General features: G+C 34.6%; 1 protein-coding gene across 1 annotated transcript in view; it reads right to left on the bottom strand.

Moving 5' to 3' along the window:
• Positions 1 to 493: 493 nt before the first annotated feature.
• The window catches only part of LOC131847709 (bicaudal D-related protein homolog), a 126,789-nt gene continuing 110,296 nt past the window's right edge, over positions 494 to 16,986 (bottom strand). The window contains exons 6-9 of the mRNA XM_059197347.1: positions 9,606 to 9,826; positions 3,317 to 3,469; positions 2,145 to 2,249; positions 494 to 1,477 (exon numbers count right to left, since the gene is read on the bottom strand). Of these exons, the coding sequence (XP_059053330.1) occupies positions 1,349 to 1,477; positions 2,145 to 2,249; positions 3,317 to 3,469; positions 9,606 to 9,826 (608 nt within the window). The 3' untranslated portion in view covers positions 494 to 1,348. The remainder of the gene's footprint in view (positions 1,478 to 2,144; positions 2,250 to 3,316; positions 3,470 to 9,605; positions 9,827 to 16,986) is intronic.

The following is a 16,986-nucleotide window of genomic DNA, read 5'->3' as shown; positions in this document are numbered from 1 at the left end:
TACATAATATATATATGTATATATGCAGCAGATCATGTTTATTTCCCATGTACATTATTATGGTGAATAATATGGCTATTTTAAACATGTAGATATTAACTTATTACATTTATAAACTTAACTAATTGTAGTGCACCAACTTCACTTAAGAACAATTACTACCGAAGTCTCGAATCTATACTAATAACATAAAAGAAAATATTTTATTGCCTTTGTTTCTTTTCTTTATAATTTAATTAATAGGTTTTGGAACTAATTAACAGTTTTGAAAAATTATTAATACATATAAACAAAATAAAGTGCACATTATGGACTTGTGGTATTTTCTCCCAGTCATCCGTAGGGCAGAGGTTTTTGTGGCTGATGCATATATGTACTCTCGTGTACTTACATCATGCGTCATGGTATAATACCTTGTAATAAGATAAAATGAAAATTAATACGGACAAGTAGATATTTAATAATCATTATATGGAAAACATGAAGTTTATGTCCATTTTATTGTGATAGATTTATGTCTGAGGTTGTCTATGGTTCGATTTTTAGTTATAGTATTAAATGTTTTTAAAAATAAATAAGACAGACGGTGCGAGCCTTCAGTATTGTTATCTTCTTTAAATGAATTTAATTAAGATATTGAATAATCTCATCACTTAAGTTAATAATATGTTATGTACAAGTTAAAAAGCAATGGATAGGTTAGTTCATTGATACGGTTCGTAACAACATGGCGGTCGCAATGAAACAAAATGGTGGAATGAAATGATTATAAAATTCGAATGTCGTTTTCATACATCGTGTCGTATTGTCTTTAAAATTATAAAATACGGACAAATAAAGATGGTAGTCCTCTCGGTATGTCCGTTTATAAAATACACTCTGTTGTACCAAATCCGCCCTAACCAATCCAATTTATGTTCAATGCCAAAATTTGTTTTATTCTAATAACCAATGTGATTTGTATTTAAAATTCTAATATAGTATCCTTTTTACAGTGACTCCTATAATAAATTTAAAGAAACATTAAGTGTAAAAAGTAACGTAACTAATAGTACACTAATAATTAAACTAATTATCACTGCAAAGGTATAAACATCACACGGCTTAAAAAATAAAATATAAACATATCCTACAACTGCTGCTGTATTTAAAGCGTCCGTGTGTAAAACCAAGATGGCGGACGCGGCGACCGTTTTAAAATTCTTTTTTTGAAATATTAAAAACAACGTGAACGCAGCCGAGGATATGAGTGGATTGTAATTTTTTAATATTAAAAAGTATACGGTTGATATGGTATTTTTGTCTATGGCTTCATAGAGTAGGCGCACCAAGAGTTGGGTACAGCAGATCACCGCTGAAAAAATCCGAGGATCCTGGAGGTTCTGGTGGGGGCAGGTTGCTCGGGGAGTTTTCTTCTCTTCTCCTGTGTGGTGAGCTTGTGCTTCATTTGCTCGTCTATAAGCTCTTGCATGTCCATCTGGAACATCGTCATAATACAAATATAATTAAATCCGTGAACTAGTTTAACATATATGTATAAAAAAATATTAGATTTAGAACACATATTTTTACATATTTATATATTACTAGCTTTTGCCCTCACATTCGCTGGCGTAAATTTATTATTTTATTAGGGGTAGAATTTATCAAAATCCTTTCTTAGGGGATGCCTACGTCATAGTAACTTTATGCATGCCAAGTCTCAGCCCGATCGGTTTAAAATTGACAAAATTTCATACAAAACTTTATCCCCTATTTTATCCCTTTGGGGGTAGAATGAATCAAAATCCTTTCTTAGCGGATGCCTACGTCATAACATCTACCTGCATAATTGGAATTTCAGCCCGATCCGTCCAATAGTTTGGGCTGTGCGTTGATAGATCACTACGTCAGTTACCTTTGAGTTATATATATTTAGATTGAGAGGAGAAATGTACAAGTTCACAAAAGACGTTTGTTAATATTGACAAATACGATCCCAGTCGATAACAATGCATAAGGAGATGGGACTCCGCGCGTTTCCCATAAATCATTTATCAAATTAAACATCACGCTAGGACCCTGATTATGGGTGATACCATTGTGCATAGCTAGTTAAAATATGTATATAATGAAATCACTTCAAATATATAATTAATACGGACCTGCCACTGTTCGAGCTGCTGACCAAGATCCACCTTCTGCCTGACGGCTTCATATAACTGGCTATTGGCTTGCATCAATTCCACTCTTGTTTTCGCCAGGGCCACCTGAAAATATAAATACACAACATTAGCAAATAGTTTCAACGGGTCCACCTGTTCTGTCCCTTCAACGCTATCACACACACACGACACCGTCCTCCCCGGCGAAGACGACGACCTTAACCACACCATATAGCGCAATCGTGGTCTTGTCGCCAAACAGTCAACACTTAGCTTCCAAACTCAATTTTTTTAACCATTTTATAATTCCTTTTTTGAAATATTAAAAACAACGCTAACGCAGCCGAGGATTTGAGTGGATTGTAATTTTTTTATTGTTACTTGTCTATGACCAGTTAGATCTAGAGAAGTATTTCTATATGCTATATTAGTTGCTGGTAGAATGTAGTATCTATGATACAGGCCGACTTTAGATACTACTAGTAAATTCTCTGCACGATGCGTATTTTAAAAAAACATGTAGGTAATCGTTTATAGGAAGAATAATTAGAACTACGTAAACCAATTTACGTATCTTTCATCGGCTTTCACCGGTATTTTTGCTATGTACGGGCCTAAGCCAAGTGCATAACAATGTTGTACATATTTTTACGAGAATATTATTGGCCTGATCTGTTCGACGGATTTTCTGACTATGCGGTATGTATTTAGAATTACAGCCTTCTGTAGTGGGCAGTATATACTAGGAGGCAAGTTTAAGATATTTATTGATTAATGCATCAATAAATATCTTAAACACACACAGTTTTGGTATAACACCTGTAGTTGGGAGGTGGATTGGGACTATTTTTATTTTTTGTAAGTGTCAGTGTACGGTACGTCACCGTAAACCCGTCAGCATTTTATATCACTCCGCGTTCATATAACGCCCACACATAGTTTTCCTTTACGCACCAAATACTCACAAACAATCATCAGTTCATACTCAAGCAACGTGTACTCAATATATCAAGTTAGAAAGCAGCCCGGACTTATTATTTATACATCATAGCATCCAGATTGTATGGGTCACAGTCGACTCATACATCTTTATGCTGTGATATACAAATGATAAGTCCGGACACAGTAAGCCAGAGTCGGGTTGTTTTATTATTATATCTAGAGTTACGTACCTCAGCTGTCTTCTTTCTCTCTATTGCCTCGTCCCGCTCCTGCCTGGCCCGCGTCACAGCCTCGTCATTCTGAAGGCTGCTATAGTTGGCGTCATTTAGCAGCTTATCACGTTCTTCAGCAGCCGCGCGTAGTTCCACTTCAGCTACAGATAGCTGTAATGAGAGAAGAGAGATATTATTTTTATGACGGTCTCATTATGTGTTGCCATTGTAAATTATTGCGTTAACGCCGGATAAATAATAGTAACCTAGGGCAAACTACATCGTGCTATTTAGCCCCAAGCTAGGAGAGTTATAGTTATTAGACAACTTTACATATTTTTTAAATATGTCAATACTAATATTGTAAAGCTGAAGAGTTTGTTTGTTTGAACGCTCTAATTTCTGGATCTATTGGTTCGAATTGAAAAATTATTTTTGTGTATAGTGTGGATAGTCCATTTGTCGAGAAGGCTTTGAGCTATATAATATTACGCTACGACTAATAGAATCGAAGCAACAGTGAAAAACGTAGCAAAAACGGGGAAAATTATTCATATTTGAGGGCTTCCGTTGCGTGCGCTGTGCGAACGAAGTCGCGGGCACATAATATACATAGAAAACACCCAGACCGATACAAACAATGACACTCGATGTTATACTCTGCGAGGAATCGAAACCGCGACCAGCAGAAGTAAAGCAGTGTGCTAAACCGCTAGACCACCGAGGCCTATCTTCTCTTGAGTTTTTCACAGCAGTTATATCTTAATTGTTTGACGAAATGACAAGACAACGAGATGTATTTTATTTGAATAAGAAAAGGTGTGAACGCTTTCTCTTGATGTCCCACGGTCTGTCACAGTTATTATTATGCTTCCGTTGATTAATATGAATACAAACAATTGCATTGTTTCCATAACAAAAATGTACTTAACAAAAATTCTGTACGTATAAACAAACTAAGTGAGAGAATCATGAAAATTAAACATAATAAATGGTATTCTTTGTGTTGAATACAGAATAATCTTACATGTAAAATTCTCGTGTCACAATATTAGTTAGTCTACTCCTCCAAAACGGGTTTACCGATTTTTGATGATGAAATTTTATATGCATATTCAGTAAGTGTCAGAATCTGCTACTACCTATTTTTCATACCCCTAAGTGATACGGGTTGTCCAACCCTAACATTTTTACATATTTGCACAATATTTTTTAATTTTTTATAATGTGGTATTAAAAATACATACAACAAGAAATTTTCACCCTTCTAACATCAAACCTTATTTTTTAATAGTGATTTTAATTTATATGGCAAATCAACGTTTGCAGGGTCAGCTAGTAACATCTAAAATGATGTTATCTCACTAATATTATAATCGCTGAACGCATAAGATACATAATAGAGGCATAATATAGGATGTAAAATAGGCCTTACAACCTTCAAACTCAACTTCAGCTACTATCGATAACAAATTGAAAACACTATGAAAGTAGAACGTCGCGTGTTGAACACTCGTTGAGGGAAAAATAAAACAAAACCAGCGCTCACTAATGTGAGAACCTGTTTTACAAAATAATTATATCCCATATGAATGGAAAAAAAATGTTAAACTAGATTATATTGTTAGTGTATGTAATTTTAAATTTAATGATGGCAACACTGAGCAAATAAACACTACACTCGACGGCTTCGGAAGTATATTGGCTGAGCATACTTTCTTATTTCCGATGGTCGCGGGTTCGACTCACTCGGACGGTATAAACATTTGTAATCATGAGTAACTGTGGCACTTTTTTTAAGGATGATAAGATGATCGTGACGTCAGTTCAGTTTTCGCATCGTGGTGAATTGATAATTGTCGATCACTATGGATTCCAGGTGGACCTGTAATGAGGTTACTATCCTCATTACTAAGAATCCTTCTTCCTCACGTACCATGGCATTATTTTATTTTAGTATGTAGTCCACCCCTTAATTTTATTTTTTATTTTAAGGCAAAACAACGTTTGCCGGGACAGCTAGTAATCTATATAACTACACCATAGCTACAGGCTATTATTCCAAAATTAGTCACTCACCTACGTAAGTGGGTAAGTACCTTAACTTAAATTGTAATCTGCCAGTAAGTCAACCTTGGCGACAACACAATGGTATTCTTGGTACGGTCAGCAAGGTCAACTTTCACGCCGATCACTTGGCTATTTTAATTCAATACTTTTGTTTTTTTATATAAATGTACTTGTATCTAAACGTTTTGATGGTAAGCAGACAACTTTAAAATAAGAACATAACTACAAAACTTTTTTGTATTAATTGGAATGGTAAACAAGCTAACGGTTGACCACATGAAAAGTGGTAACATTTCGCTGTATGTATGAACATGAAATTTATTTCCAACACTGTGAAGAAACTGTGATTGTTTTTAAGTTTTTGTACTTTATGTTGGGCTAAAAAACACTTGTACCCAGAGCCGTAAAATATTAATAATAAATGAAAAAAAAAAATGTATTAACACGAACAGTACCACAGACCATGTCGTAGTATGACATCTGTGATACTCAACGTAGTGTTTCTGTGTTACCTGCTTAATTTGTAATTTCTACTATACTACTGGTATTTATCAATAATTTATATTGAAATAAATACTTATTTCCCTAGGTCACGCTATAAGTTGAGCAATACTAAACTAATTTCATTTTACAGTTCCTTTTTATTTTCCAATATTTTCTAGAATACTCTTTCGGAACGAAAAATTAAGAAAATTTGCAGAAAATTATACAATATTATTTAATGATTACATTAATATCGCGCATTTGATGAATCGGAATTTAACGTGAATATTGAATTAAGAATAATCTTTGCATTAATCATCATTTCTGAGTCAGTTTTCAATATGTATGAATAACTGCTGCTTCCCATTTTCCCCGTGGAACTTGTGGCCTATCTGTTATGCTGATGTATATATGAGCTATATTACTGTAAAGTTTAATCAAAATGCGTTCAGAAGTTTTTGTTTGAAAGAGTAACAAACATCCATCCATCCATAATCACAAATTTTCGCGTTTATAATATTAGTTCGTAGAGCACCTATTTTCTTCTTAATTTCGAAATAATACAAGACGCAGTTTTTGACTAATTCGAATTAAGAATTAGAGAAATTCACAATTAAAATGTCAATTGAGATTATTGTCCATCTAAAGGATTTAAATCACAAATCGCCAGAGCCATAAGAGAAATAAAAAAGTATTTACAAATATTGTAGCTATTTATGTAAGTACGTATATCCTGGCAGGGGTTATTCACCCGGCGTGGCTAACTGTGACCATGGTATTACACTGAGGTCACGCCATGCTTTGCGGCAGTCTGCAGTCGAGATTATGCCGGCAGATTATAAAATACAGTATTCCTGTACTATACTGTAACTATGATAAATAGTTTACATATAACAGTATATAAATTGTATTGATTGAAGAACTCAATATAAATATAATTTTATTTATTTTCATTTAATTTATATTATATGTTACTAATATTTTTTTTATAATCTAGATTTATTAAGGGGTTTTTGTTTTCAGACATGTCAAGCCCATTATCGCAAACTAATCGGAACAATTCTTAAAAATAATAAACAATCAAATAATTGTCTACTGCGAGGGATCTATTTATTAAGTTGCTTTTATCAGCGCACACAAACGCAGAAGCAATATCCGTAGTAGGGGCATGTAGTATGTTCTGAATAGTGAAAATCAAATTTGTTGATTTTAAAATCTTTAATAAATAGTTCCTAATAATGTCTAATAATATTATGAACGCGAAAGTTTGTGAGCCTCTATACATGCATGGATGTTTGTTACTCTTTCACGCAAAAACGTATATTGTTAAACTTTACAGTAATACGGTTTATACATCAGAATAACACACATAGACTATAAATTTCATGTGGTTGAAACCGCGGGCACTAGTAGTATAATAATAATATCCTTAGACTGTTCACACAGCGCCATCTATGCCTAAGCTAAGCAGAGCTTGAATAACCGATAGAAATACTAAACTATAACAATCCATCCTTCCATCCCATCCATCCTCATAAACTTTCGCGTTCATAGCAACAGTACGCACAAGCCACGCTAGCAATTCTCCCACTATGAGTGATAAAATTTATTTTTCGGTAAGGTCCAAGATGCTGACATATATACAGAAGCCTTGCCTTCCATAAATAATAAAATAAGAATATTTTTATCATCGTATAATTTTAAGTAGTTATATAGTGTTGGCAATTAGCTGTAAGTTTATAATGTGTTAATTAAATCAAATATATAAATTAATAGCAATAATAGGACAGGTGGGATGAGATGATAAAATTTACGTTAGACCTAGTTCATCATGGTAAAATCAGAATGAAAGAATAATAATAATGATGTTATCCAATCGTGGCGAAAACACCATGATTCAACAATATCACCATAAATATTTGAATGGTTCTACATTTGCCATTAAACTGTACATAAGCGCCCACCCATCCACCCACTCAACCCATAAACCTCAACCACTTGGCTATCCTTACAAAATCACGGACATGGATGACTTAAGGAGTCTTATAAGGCGTTAAGATAAACAAAACTGGATTATAATTGATCGAGTGTTGTGAATACACGTTACAAATGATGTCATTATGTACAATCTGTATAGGAGAAGAAATAAATATAAAAATGGTAATGAATAAATCCAGTAGTAAAAGGCAGGGCTGGGCAATATTTATTTTACGGGCCCCGACATGGTTGATCCATGTCGGGGCCCGTAAAATAAATATTTGCTGAAAACATGGTCATCTATATATGTAAATAAAATTGTAGTGTGTGTTTGTAATATTGAAATTGCAGTTTTTTACTACATGCCTATGAATATAAATACGGTACATACACCAAAATAATATTTTGTACAATCTTTGTCTATCTGTCTGTTAAGGTTTGAGGTCTTTTTTGAAGTGGTACGCAGCAAAAACTATTTGGGAACCACTGATGTAGACTATAAAATACTTTTAAAAGGAGGCATTCAGTTCTGATTTATATAAACTCTACTAATCGGTAAGAACAGAACCATCAAATTTCTATTGTCTGTAAATTTAGGGTTAAAAAAAAAAGAATTCATATAAATTTATTGGGCTTCTTAATTTAAAATGTACGACAATAAATATGTTATATTTATAGATTAAATTCGTGACTATCAATCACAACACTATCGATGTATTCAATCAGGTCTTCACGGTTATATCAATTGAAATACCGTTTATTGCGTTACACCGGCCCGAATCGATTGATAAATCGATTCTTCGAACGATTTATCGATCGATCGATTTTCCGGACACAAACATAGCTGTCTATAAAGCACCCGGTTGATGATGTACTTTGTACAAAGTGGTGTAAATTGATTTAGAGCTTGCACATGAAACTGTTTATAATAGGGTTGCCAGGCAATCCATAATTTTCTGGACATATTAGGGATTTCATCCCAACTATTGGATCAGCTATAGAAGAGTATTAAAATAATGTTAAACACCAAAATTTCCTAAATTAGAAGGCTATTTGACAATGGTATATATAAATACTAGCTACTAGTCCCGGCTTCGCTCGGGTGTACATGTATTATATATATGAAACTTCCTCTTGAATCACTCTATTTATTAAAAAAAAACCGTTTTAAAATCCTTTGTGTAGTTTTAAACATTTAAGCATACATACGGGCGGACAGACAGCGTCAGCGACTTTGTTTTATACTATATAGTGATAATGATAATAATGAAAATGATATTGTGTATGTTTTAAAAAAAATCATCTGCAGAAAAAGAATTTATTGTAATTATTATAATATTATATATTGATAATTTATTGATATTTATATACATAATAATATATGTAAATATCAGATAGATAGATAACAAAACGGCACACGTAAAATATTTTTTCTACATTTATTTATTCACTATCTGTGCCCGTAGTTTTATCCGCGTGAAATATATAGCCTGTTATTCTGATGTAGGTAAGCTATATTACTGTAAAGTTTCATCAAAATCCGTTCAATAGTTTTTGCGTGAAAGAGAAAAACATCCATACTCACAAACTTTCCTGTACATCTGGTAACCCTAGCATAAACTGATTTTGTATAGGGCAATTTGATCTAAATTGAATTTCTTATAGCGCATGCGCAGCTGATCAAATTATAATCTGTGGTTATTTTACACAATATTAACGCAATGTGTAAATTACTAGGAGTTACATTGCTCGTATTATATAACATTAAAAAACATACCTTGGAAGATAGATCAGCAATGATCTCGTTCTTCTCATCTATCTGCCTCTCTCGCTCTAACGCGCGACGTGCATGCGCTGCTATCGAGTCTCTGACCCGGGAGCCTTCTAGCGTGGCGTAAGCCGCAACTGCGTCCGCGCAGGCCGCGGCGAGAGCACCCCTACGTAATGTCTCACCCTCTTCGCCGTCCAGTGACGTGAGGGATAGGTCTGAATGTAGCCCTGGAAGAAAATTGTTACAATACAGTCATATATATCTAAAAAATAGTGTAAAAAGAAGTAGCTGTAAAGTAAAATAGATCTCTTTCGAGGTACCGCAATATTTTTGTAACTATAATAATGATAATGTAATAGAATTTTATTAATATTAGAAATGCGAAAGACTGTGAGTATATGGCTGTTTGTTATTCTTTTACGCAAAAAGTACTGAAACTATTTAGATGAAAGATATATCAGAATAACACATAGGCTATAAATTTCATACAGGTGAAACCGCGGGCACAGCTAGTATACTCTATACTTTGAAAACATTTACACGGCCTCGGTGATCTAGTGATTTAGCACACCGGCTTATTTCCGATGGTCGCGGGTTCGATTTTTAGCGGAGTAAACATTCGTATTCGTGAGTATGATTGTTTGTATCGGTCTAGGTATTTTCTATATACATATATTATGTATGGTCTTGCAAAAATGGATCTAAATATTTATTGTGTAGTTGTTTAGTACCTATAACTTAGGCTCTGCTTATCTTGGAACTAGATGGCGTTGTGTGATTTATCCAAAGATATTATTATTTTAAAATTTATTACTATTACAACACTCTCCTACATTACCCCTCATCATCATCTGCTTCTTCCTTATCCCATTTACTTGTGGTCGGCGTAATATGTTTTTCGCTTCCATTCATCCCTGTTCGCAGTCATCGCGTTATTTACTTCCTTTCTTACCATATCATCTTTCACACAGTCCATCCATCTCTTTTTCGGCCTTCCTTTACCCTTATAACCATCCACCTCCATTACCACCCACTATACCAAAAACCAACACTACAGATATTTTCTTCTACAAAAACAAAATTAGTAATTATTAATAGTTTATTCCCACGATATTATCTGATTATTAAACTGCCAACACGTAATCAACTCTCCCATAATATCACCAATAATAAAACCGAACAATGGATCGTAAATGCAAACAAATTTCGGTACGTACGAACAACTCCATAATAACATTAGAAAACAGTCTACACTTATATAGATACTTCAAGAGCTGATACAGCTGAGCATTTCGGATATTCATGAGTATGATTGTATCGGTCTGGGTGTTTTCTATGTATAATATGTATTTACAAAAAAAAAATCTTAGTATTTACATTAGTTGTCTAGTACCAGTAACACAGGCTCTGCTTAGCTTGGGACTAGATGGAGCTGTGTGAATTATAATTATAATAATAATATAATAATAATAATAATAATCTCAGGACAATTCACACAGCGCCATCTAGTCCCAAGTTAAACCAGCTAAAGCTTGTGTTATGGGTACTAGATAACTGATACAGATACATAAATCATTTTTTTTATCGTAAATACATACATATTATACAAGAGAAAACACCCAGACCGATACAAACAATTATACTCATGAATACAAATGTTTGTGCCGTGCGAGGAATCGAACCCGCGACCATCGGACGTAAAGCGGTGTGCTAGACCGCTAGACCACCGAGGTCGTCAATTGTAGTGGGATAACGGATGATATTTTTCACCAGAAGTAGACTTTGCTCTGCGTTTATACATCTGACGCACATATTTCAGTCAACAGCACATCAGTTTTTTATTAAATTATTTATTTATTTACTCTTTATTGTACCAGAAAGACAAACAATTATACAAAGAACAAACTGATAATCATTAAATAGTATTAAACAAAGTCGCGGTGGTTGTTTTTCTTTTTTTTTTCGGACTACTCTAATGCTGTTGGCCGCAGCTGGCCTTTACAGCTTCACCGGACGTTAGGGGGCGAGTGCAGATGGCACTCCAAACCCGCGGAAGGACTTATAGAGCGGCTGAAGGCCAACTCCTGCCTGACAGATACGACTTTAGTCTGAGGGCACCACTAGGGGTTCGAACCTCGGCTCAGGCCGTCGTAATTTCAATCCCCTTTTGAATTGGACGGGGGATCGATCGGAGGTAAATCTTTAAAACTATGCAAGGAATTTTGAAGCGGTTTTTTTAATAGATAGAGTGATTCAAAAGGAAGGTTTATATGTATAATATATGTACACACGTGCGAAGCCGGGGTGGGTGGCTAGTATGTCCTAAGGCACAAAAGGCGATCTTATCGAGTAAGTAATTATGTTATGGTTGGAAGAATGAATGATAAGGTAAAAAGTTCAACCTGACTTTTGAATTTTGATCATCTTAGTTCTCCGGATGCAATGCAAGAGGTACTACGGATGTCTCATAAGGTAAAAAGTACTATCTAACTTTTGTATTGATCATCTTAGATTTCAGGATGCAATACATTAGACTACGGGTATATCATATGAGGGAACGGTCACCTCTTACCATCAGAGGCCCGTCTTCCTGTACGCTGAAAATTTTTATAAAGCCTACCTCGGTTATAAATTACAGTAAAGATATGAGATCACGTACATACAGATTGTCGTCATCTGCACAATATTACATTGTTATATTACATCAGTGTATGCAGATTGTGGTTTCTTATGCAACATTTGTATCACCGCAAACGCCCTTGTGTAAAAGGATTATGTTACTGCCTTTTAAGTCGATTCCAATAGCTTTTATTTACGCCTTTGAGTGAGAAGAAGGTCTTGTTGGAACTCGGCGATTCTAGGCTAGTTTTTTAATTTACTTCATAGTGGTTTACAATGATTGCGTATAAGATCGTCAGCGAATTTCGAAAATGAACATGTAACGGTTAACATATTGTCTATGGCCCGCTGAAATATCGACGCTTCAGTGTTGCTGTATCAAAATATAATTTGGGGCACAAATTAGTACAATCGCGCCTGAGCAGCCTTGTAAATTAAAGAGATAGCTTTTTTATGAACAGTAATGGTTAACAAGCTGGCTTGTAACTGTAGAGACAGTTTGGAATGTGGCGGAATGGAAGATTAAATCTGTCGTAGTGATTAGAGCAGACCAGTTCCTACAACATTCGTTCACGAGTATGACGTATGAGCCAGCCATCATTGCGCTCGACCATATTTTAGGGAGCCCAATGACCCATCCACCACGCCGCCACGTTATAACATTAAATTACATGGGGGAAGGGAATTATTAATAATGTGGAACTAATAACTCCTTTGCTAGCAATGTACCAAGTTAGAGATGTGCTAACTCGTAATAAACATAACTCGAGTTAACTCGAGTTGAAATTCGGGTACCTCGAGTTGACTCGAGTTATCTAGAATAAACAGTTTTTTTTTTAATTTTCGAATAAATCTAATGTTTTTGGCCGCAGCTAACCTTGAAAGCTTCACCGAACCATAGGGGGCGAGTAGAAATGGCACTTCAAAGCCGCGGAAGGACTTATAGAACACATAATCATTTTAATGATAAAGTAACCGGACGAATTTGCCAAAAAAAAATTATAACGACTTCAAATCAATATTGAAATATTTGTGACGAGTGAAAATTGTATGATATGAAATGATCGGAACATTTCATGTCATTGTTGGTTCGATGACTGAATCATGCTCTCGTTCTATCACTTGATTCGTTCATTTACCATCACCTGGTACTTCTAATTCGAGTTGGCTGAATTCATCTCAATCAATGGCATCTCTATACCAGGTCAGGTTGACCTCCACGTGGTTCCCCTTGAAAAGCGTCGTGATAAATTCATGGTGAATTTACCACTTTTGTGACTTGACATCATCTTATCATCTTCCACTGGTGGCCAGCCAACATAAGCCGTTAGCGCAGGCCGGTAAAGCATTTCATTATTATCCATAAAAAAAATTACAGAGTTCCATATTATACTTCAATGCGATTAAATAATGCGTGAGACGAAAACTTTCACTGTTTTCCTCTCCAAGACAATTTTCTATAAAGATATGGTGTAATGTGTATTGTTCACGGCAGATTGCGGCTCAATAAGGAACCGCTTCAATAAGATCGGGTTGCAGGTCGATGCTGGCGGAAGTGGTAAGCTTTAGGCGGTAAATATCGGCTAAATATCAGATAACTAACGTGATGTTTTAGGTTATAGTTAAATTAAGGATACAAGTATGGAATAAAACAATACTCATGAATACAAATGTTTGCACCATGCGAGGAATCGAACCCGCGAACATCGGAAGTAAAGCGGTGTGCTAAATCAGTGTATAGAGTACCACGGTTGAATTTATACCCACCCGCATGAAATTTATAACCTATATATTATTCTGATGTATAAGCTATATTACTGTAAAGTTTCATCAAAATCTGTTTAGTGCGTAAAAGGGTAAGTAACATCAATCCATCCATATATACTCACAAAATTTCGCGTTTATAATATTGGTAAGATTATATATTACATTATTATTATAATAATAAGATTAAACTACCAAGGCTGTAATAATCTGTCTAAAATAATAATAATAAATAAATAAATAAATTTAGATTAATAATAAACAAAAAACAACCGCTAAGACTCATAATTTAAGACATCGACGAAGCGTAACTCAGTCGCAACATTACATTATTATACAACATTGTGTTAATATAGTTATTTTAATAGCAAACAGTATAAAAATCGTATCTAATAGACAGTTTGTGTTTTATTGTTCTTGAGGTCAAGTAAATGATTGAACCGTTTCAATCTCATTTTTGTAACTTACTTCACACATTTTGTATACTTGTATTTGCGTATCTAGTACGCAAAACAATGTGATCTATATATATAAAAATTAATTTCTGTTCGTTAGTCTCGCTAAAACTCGAGAACGGCTGAACCGATTTGGCTAATTTTAGTCTTGAAATATTCGTGGGAGTCCAGGAAAGGTTTAAACGCTGATAAATTATGAAGAAATTGCATGGAGAAATAGTAAAAACAACAATTTTATTCTTCCATACAAACTGTCAAACAGGCGTTCAGATATTTATTGCGTAACTTAAACTTCAAAACTCCTTTAATTCTGAGGTGTAACGGAGTTCGCGGGGCAGCTAATTTGTTATGAAGTTATAACAATTATATTCACAAAGAAATAATAGTAATATATGGATATTCGTAGCACTAAATGCGGCAGAATGTGTTTGTAAATTTTTTCATAAATTTATAAACACATTCTGAGTACACGATTTTTAGTGACACAAATATTCTTATGTTGTTATTTTTGAAAAAAAAAATAAAATTGAAGGAAAAGGGTAACGGAAAGATAAAGATATAATTATATGTTTGTATGAAACTTTGTACATATATTATATGTAATCGTTCCTCTTGAATAACTGTACTATTAAAATGAAAAGCATCAAAATCTTGCATGACGATAGGCACCCATAAGAAGACAGCGAGCGACTTTATTTTATACTATGTAATGATGTCTTATAAAAGACGAAGATATAATAAATGTTAGTAAAGCACAATGTACCATGGGAAACAAATACACGTAAAGATCATGCAATAAAATCAAATATATATTACGAACCAATAAACGAATTAACGAAAAATGGATTAGTGGTTTCAAATGCCGTCGAAGTGGGAGCGAGAGGTACATCCGCGAAATATCTAGAATCCTCTAAAAAGATCTTGGACTGTCGAGAACTACAGTAGGTACTTTAATAGAACGTGTATCTGAAGCAGCACTAGCAGGCGCTGCAGACTGGTCGTGGAGAGAAACAACAGCGGTGAAAGTGAGTGTTGAGGTACATCAGCAAAGGGCCACTTAAACCTACACCCACACATAAGTCCCGGGAACTACTCGGAAATTCCCTCTCTGCAACGTGATGGACCAGGTTCCCGCACGGGGAATCTATGGAATGCTAATGCACACAACATATGTAGGACTGCTGATGATGGAACGAGAAAGGCTAAAGATCGTGCCCAATAACGTGCCTTAGGCCTATGTATAGCAGTGAACGATGATGATAATGATGATGATGGTTATGATGACAATGAATCTTCATTCTATAACGTCAATAGACAGGGTAAAGGTATCACTTTCTCTCGAATGTACGACAGCAATTTCTAGTTTCTAGCCGCACAGAAACAAACAAATTTTACATCTTAATCTCAATAAGTACAACTGGATAATATCACGACCGCTTCACAATGCTGAATAGACAGGTTTTTTTGCAATAAACCAAGTCAAACTAGTTACGTTAACCGTTTTTGTTGTTGGTTTTAATATAATGGGGTTGAATGTCACATTGTTAAATAACTGTAGTAACGACAATTATGTTTTTTATAAAAAAAAATTGCGCAGTAAATGAGACTAAGACATTTTATCTACTGTAGATAGGTTTGTTTGCTTGGTGTGTTCATTACATGGGCGCTTTAGTTAGAGATGGTTGCAGGTTCAATATCCGTACATTTCTATTGATGTCTATATGTATTGGTCTAAGTATATTTAGCATATGCGAGAATATAGTTAAAAATAATGTTAAGTACTATTATCAGTTTGGCTTAAGACTTACTACTGTCATATCGACGGCCTCGGTGGTCTAGTGGTTTAGCATACCGCTTTACTTCCGATGGTTGCGGGTTCGATTCCTCGCACAGTGCAAACATTTGTATTCATGAGTATGTTTTGTATCAGTCTGGGTGTTTTCTATGTATATTATGTATACATTTACAAAAAGGTATCTAAGTATTTATATCAGTTGTCTAGTACCCATAACACAAGCTCTGCTTAGCGTGGGACTAGATGCTACTGTGTTAATTGTCCATGTTGTTTATTTATTATATATTAAGAGATAGATTGACAGATTTAATTAAAAAAAAAATAGTAACGATCTTCTTTGCATCCCATGGATTCACCGCGCGGATCGGGTCCATTGTGTAGCAGAGAGGGATACTCTGAGCAGTACTCAAAACTTGTCTTTGCCGATGGACGTAAACGTAAATACTTATAAGAAAATCATGAAGTTTCTACAGAAATTAAAGATACATTCCGTGTTAGAAATTTGGCGGGAAACAATAAATTTATTATTCAAATTACAACAAACTGCATCTATTTATGTTTCGCGACAGTCCGTGCCATGTTGTACCATGGGCCCTGACATGGGACTAGCTCATTTCCTGAATATCGATTTTTACACATTTAAAACGACTTCTATATGTACGAGTATATATGATTTAAAAGAGAGGTCATCGTTTAAGTTTGTTACGCTAATTAATAGTGTGTAATTTGTTTTGTCTATTATTTCTGCGTATAC

The sequence above is a fragment of the Achroia grisella genome, unplaced genomic scaffold, assembly GCF_030625045.1.
Source record: "Achroia grisella isolate CSIRO2021 unplaced genomic scaffold, CSIRO_AGI_Agris_v1 utg109, whole genome shotgun sequence".
Taxonomy (NCBI): Eukaryota; Metazoa; Arthropoda; class Insecta; order Lepidoptera; family Pyralidae; genus Achroia; species Achroia grisella.
Note: the sequence above shows the minus strand (reverse complement) of the source record. Positions and strands in the feature narration are given on the sequence as shown.